Genomic DNA, 5,771 nt, shown 5'->3' with positions numbered 1-5,771 from the left:
GGAGGGACCAGGTGGTCCATGTTATTTAGGCTTTGCAGGTCTCAGCTCCACCTTTGTAATGCGGAAGCAGCACAGACACTATGGGGCTCCTGGGGTTCCCATCAAACCTGTGTACAAAACCATGCAGCCGGAGAGACGGCACCTGGGCTGCAGCTCCCCAGCGCCGGTCCGTGCCGTACGGTAGAGGTCCAGGGCTCTCCCGTGCTGCTCGATGATAACTGGAGGAAGGCCCAATTTAATTAGTGACAGTTATACATTTATAAGGAATACTTTTGAAAGAGATACTTTCTATTAATTTTAAGAATGTACAATTTCTAGAAGTAGGTTTGCTGATTCTTGCCTGAGATCCTTAGTGATCTACGTAATGAAAAGATTAAAATGGTTTCTGAGTAACTTAGCGTTAACGTGGTATCTCTGAAGTACTAGTTTCTATTTCTTTTTAAAAATTCCCCTAATATTTATAGGGTTAACTTGTTTTTACTGAAGGATTTACTTAGCCAACTATTTATTGATCACTCAGAGGCACAACTGAATTTCAACTTCTTTTTGAAGCATCACGTATTCTGAATTAGTAGAATCTGAATGAATTGGTCAGTACTTGGAAATTTGAGTGACCGTTTAGATGGAGTGCTCCTCTCCCCCCTTCCCCGATTTTTGATTATTATGGAGGTTTTCTGAGTTTTCTTTCTCATCCTTGGAGCTTTTTGACTCCATTTCTGCTTCTTGCAGTTACTCACCAAGAACCCGAAACAGCGCCTGGGCTGCAAGGGTGACGGAGCAGCCGGAGTGAAACAGCACCCCGTGTTCAAGGACATCAACTTCAGGCGGCTGGAGGCAAACATGCTAGAGCCCCCGTTCTGCCCCGACGTGAGTACCGTGCGGCTGTGGGGGCCTGGGGTCCCGGGACATGGCTGGCCTGACCCACGTGGCGTGGCTTCTGCTCACAGTGCTCCCCACTTCCCCCCATACCCCCCAGGCCCTCCTGGCAGTGCTCTGGCTTCCGGCCTGGTGTCTGCTGTGGGCCGTGCTTGCTGGTGGAGCCGAGCGCATGTCACCGCCCTCGAGAAATCTCAGCCCTGCTCTCCTGGCGTGCCCCACAAGGCTCTCCTTGTTACCAGCGTCCCTTTCTGACATCGGTGCTGGCACTTTCCCTTCTTTAGTCTGGAATCGGCCTCCCCACTACAGGTCTCAGAGGTCCTGGCTCCACACTGAGAGCCCCAGAGTGGCCACTTGAGCCTGCTAGTGAGTGAGGTGAGGGGCCCAAATGGGTGCCTGGCCCAGGGCTGGCACAGGTCAGTTTCTGGTGGGAATCCCTGCGGGAACAGTCTGCTGCAGGTATCTTATAGAAATGTGACGATAAGGTGATGATTCTGCAGGGTGTGATGGGAGTAAGATGTGCAGTTAAAATCGTTTCAGTTGTCCCGTTCGGGACTTAGGTTTATTTTATATCCATGTAGCTTATATAGTAACTTCTTCCTTTGGATGAGTTCACGCGTCACATATTTAGTGAACGCCTGCGACCAGCCAGACACAGCTGTAGGTGTCGGGCCCCAAGGAGGACAGCGAGCAAGGCCTCTGCAGCCAGGGAGACTGTCCCAGCCTGCACAGACAGGCGGTAGAGCAAAGCCAGGCTGAGGAAAGCCAGGCAGGGGCTTCAGATGGGCCATTGGTCCGAGAGCCTTCTGTCCACCAGCTCTGCGGCTGCTTGGGGTCCGGAGCAGGGAAGACAAGCCTGAGACAGAGTTCTCTGAGGCAGGAGGCGTGACAGCAGACACCTGCTGAGGCTCAGGGCACCTGGGGGTTCTATTAGACTCACCCAGAGAGACCTGTGGGGGCCAGGTGACAGGAGAGCCAGATGGTCATGTGACAGGCAGTTTCATTTGAGCCTGTCCCTGGGCTGTCTCCTGAGGCTTTCATTTCCCCACCCTGTGACAGATGGTTTCAGAGCGGGCCGACCAGTGACCTAGGGAACTGTGTTCCTTTGGTCATCACAGCCATCTGTGTGCAAGTCCTGGCAGGCAGTAGGACTTCCTCAGAGCTGCAGGGTGCCTCTGGCACGGGCTCAGCCCTACTGTGGCTGCCCTCAGTGCCTTCTGCTCCCCATCCCCGGAGGCATGGGCAGGTGCCCCAACATGCTGGCCAGCCGCCTCTGCCCCAGGACAGCAGTGCCGCTTCTGTCCCAGAGCATCACCGACCCGCTCGCCAGGCCCACCCTTCCAGGGGGCTGTCATGTGAAGGGAGGAAGCCGAGGGCCGGGGCGGGTGCGGAATCCATAGCCAATGGCCTCCGGCCTTCTCAGTGTCCCAACAAGAGCACCCGGCCCACCTTCTTCACCCGGCCTCTGTCTGGCATCCGTTTTCCACGGCAGAGAAGAGATGCTGGGGCCTCAGGAGGTTTGTGGGTGAGACAGTAGCGAGAGAGCTGGAGTGGACGGTGTCTGCGGGTCTGAGATGCCGAGCATGGGGAAGGGGCAGGAAATGTTTCAGACGGGCTTGGCCAAGACACGGGAGCGGGATGGGGGCCCAGGTCTGGATGGTATTCTTAGTCGGTGGGGACAGTGACAACCCCGTGACCTCACGGGCAGCGCATCCTTGTTCCCGGTGCACAGCCGCAAGCAGTTTATTGTAAGGACGTCCTGGACATCGAGCGGTTCTCCACGGTGAAGGGGGTCTGCCTGGACACTGCTGACAACACCTTCTATGGCCAGTTTGTCACGGGCTGTGTCTCCATACCCTGGCAGAATGAGGTACTGCCCTTTACAGCACAGCGGGCTAACGCTAGTTACGAGGACAAAGGCGGAAAGGATGAGACGTGTGTGTGTACAGAAGTTTCCTCTTTAAAATATAGTCTTTAGCTATTTTACATACGTGTGTGTAGAGATAAAATTTATTCACTGCAGCTGCCCTTGGTCCTGTCATAGGAGGTGGACATCTTGGGTGCAGTGGTGGCTTGCCAGCCCCGAGTCCTACTCAGGGCTGGCTGGCACCATGGTTCCTATGGTAGTGACACCTCTGGGGGTACGCTCAGAGAGAGGGCAAGAGGAAGCCACATTCCTCACCCAAGAAGAGGCCAAGCATCAGGGGAAGTAGGCCTTGAGGACTGGACTGGCCCCAGGGCGCTAGCACGCTGGGTGGGAGGTGGCCGCCCGACCTCACCGACCTCGCCGTGTCTCCACCGCTCTGTCTTGCTCTTCTGTGGATGCAGATGATCGAATCTGAATGTTTCAAGGACATCAACGAAAGTAAAAGTGAGGAAAGTATGGCATTAGATCTGGAAGACAAAACAGAATCAGTTCTCAGACCAAAGAGAGGCTTCATCTACAGACTCCTCAAAATAGGGGTAAGGGTGAAAAATTGTGATATTTTGATTTTTTTTTTTTAATGTGATGTGTTAAAAGAAAATAATTGTACCAAGTTAAAACTTTCTTTTCTTTTTCCAACTTGCTTTTTCCAACGCCTCTTATATATGACATTTCACATAGTTTAAGAGCCAGCTATATGGTGCCATTTGAGCCCAGCCAGAAAAATCCCCACGGTGGTTTGCTGTGTATGAAGAATCTGTTCTGATCCAAAAGGGATGGCTTACCGACACTCAAAGATGCCTGTCAGTGACACAGCATTTTAAGCTAGGCTGAGAAATCAGTATCTTATAGAACAAATCATAAAACGATACACGTCATTTAGATTCTACATGTTCTGATTCTTATAGCTGTTATCTTTCTGCTTCAAGCAGAAACTGATTCTCTTGCAAATGGAAGAGTGGTTTGGAGAGACTTTATATAGTAGCATTAAATATAGAAAATTTTTTTTTTCAAGTGACATCCTGCTTTGTGCCCTGTCCTTGAGTTTATTCCGAGGTTATCCACTAACATTCTAATCCGTCTTTTTTCAGTATAAGAAAAACAAGCTTAGGTGGTGCAAGTTTCTCGGGGTGCGTTTCCCATGACTGCGTTCCCTCAGAACTGGGGGGTTAGGCCCGGGTTACCCCAGGTGTTCTGGGAGCCATCTCTCAGTCCTCACTCAGGTGCTGTGGAGGTGGAGCCGTTCCGGAGACACCGGTCCCCCAGTGTGTGGTGCAGGGCGGGAGCCTCCTGGCCTGGAGCTGAGCGCCCAGCTGTGGGCGGGAAAATAGGAAGCAGTGCAACAGGAAGTGCCAGGAGAGAACAAATCTGAGCCGTTTTCTGTGTATGTGAATTGAGCATCCTCCAAACCATGAAGTAAATAAAAGAATGTGAGGTTTTGTCTGCCTTAGAGTTAGCGCCCCCCAAAGTTTTCGAATGGTCCTTTACACGTAAGGGAAGTTTAGCCAGCTTGTGTCAGGAAGGTGACTGAGCAGCCGCTGTGCCATGTGTTACAGGGCTGCATTGACCCTGGAGCCGGTGAGAAGGAGCAGCTGCCCACACAACTGTGACACCCCCGGCACAGCCGGACCCCAGTGCCAGCACCCAGAGCACGCAGCTCAGTGCTTCCTCCTGTCTGTGGATGGCAATAAACGTGTGACACATCTTAAAACATCTCTTGTGAGTCTGCAGATTTTTCTACATTAAAAGCTGAATTGTCTTTTCACTAAAGCTAGACTGAAGAAAAAGCCACTCAGGGACTGCTGTGATGTCCAGAGACCCCAGCTGTGGACGGACGCCTGCAGCAGGGCTTGAGTGTCTCCTGTGCCCATGGAGCAGGGGGAGGGTGGGCTCAGGCATAAGCCCAGCCAGTGCTGTCGGGGAGGGGGCCCTGGGGTCACACCTGTGTCTTGCTGAGTTCCACCCCCAGGCCAGGCATAGTCACTCCTGCCCACCCTCTGTGAGAGGGTGTGTCCAGGAGCCTGACATCAGGGATTGGCAGTCAGGGGCTGCCCACCCACGAGTCTGGAGTGTGTCGGGTTTATGTGACAGTGGCCTGTGTTCCTGGGCTGTGCGGTGCATCCCCTTGAAAGGCAGTCTAGACAGATCTGGGCTCAGGCTGACTGAGGAAGGGTAAGAGCCAACTGCACCTGGGCATGAGGAGAGCACGGTGCCACGCGGAGCTTAAGCTAATTCTCTGCCAGAGTTCGTGTTCCCGCTGAGAGCAGAGCAGGCCCTGGCCTGTGGATGAAGCCCAGAGGCCCGGGGAGGCCTAGGCTGCCTCTACAGGGGCCGAGGGACACAGCCTGTATGTGCAGCGGAAGGGGAGCGCACCTTGCAGTGTAACCATTTAAAAATGTCACTCTGTCCTTTCAAATATTGCTTTGAAATAAGTCGAGGACAAGGGTAAAGACAGCTCCAGGACTCCCCCAGAGCCCCAGCCCACTTCCTGGGCGCGGTGGCTCCATTACTTCCCAGCTCCAGCTCATTGGATATATTTCTGCCCCTTTTGGTGTCATGTACAGAAAGTAATGTGACCCAACCGCGACTCAACATACCGTATAATGTATGTGAACGGATTTAACTCACCAGTTAAAGGGAGAGATTGCAGATTGGGTCACAAGGCAAAACCCAACTCTGCCGTCTCCAGGAGACACCTAAAACAAAGTGAAGAAGGTTAAAATTTAACCATTGCAAATGCATTCCAGGAAAATACAAACAAAAATAAGGCAGCAGTCGTGATCTGAATATCAGACAGAATAGAATCCGGGCTGGAAAGCATAAGCCAGACAGAAAGGACACGTAATGTTGAAGGTACAATTCTCAAGATAAAATAGCCGTCGCTTTCCTAAAGCGGAGCTGAGAGGTCGGCCCCACCTCCCAGATAGAGCAGACCTCAAGCGCAAGGCGCGGTGCCACCCCTCCGCGACCC

General features: G+C 52.7%; 1 protein-coding gene across 11 annotated transcripts in view; it reads left to right on the top strand.

Moving 5' to 3' along the window:
• Window positions 1-4,515, top strand: part of GRK4 (G protein-coupled receptor kinase 4) — a 45,238-nt gene extending 40,723 nt beyond the window's left edge. For 8 of the 11 annotated variants that reach the window (XM_025051729.1, XM_025051727.1, XM_025051723.1 and 5 more), the window contains 5 exons: window positions 730-867; window positions 2,585-2,746; window positions 3,205-3,339; window positions 4,024-4,184; window positions 4,357-4,513. In XM_025051729.1, coding sequence (XP_024907497.1) covers window positions 730-867; window positions 2,585-2,746; window positions 3,205-3,339; window positions 4,024-4,131 — 543 coding nt within the window. In that variant the 3' untranslated portion in view covers window positions 4,132-4,184; window positions 4,357-4,513. Of the gene's footprint in view, window positions 1-729; window positions 868-2,584; window positions 2,747-3,204; window positions 3,340-4,023; window positions 4,185-4,356 lie in introns of all 11 variants that reach the window. The other 3 variants (XM_015594895.2, XM_025051724.1, XM_015594898.2) reach the window with 3 other exon arrangements.
• Window positions 4,516-5,771: the final 1,256 nt, after the last annotated feature.

Source organism: Pteropus alecto, unplaced genomic scaffold (genome assembly GCF_000325575.1).
Source record: "Pteropus alecto unplaced genomic scaffold, ASM32557v1 scaffold5, whole genome shotgun sequence".
Taxonomy (NCBI): Eukaryota; Metazoa; Chordata; class Mammalia; order Chiroptera; family Pteropodidae; genus Pteropus; species Pteropus alecto.
The sequence above is the reverse complement of the archived record's forward strand: the minus strand, read 5'-3'. Positions and strand labels throughout refer to the sequence as shown.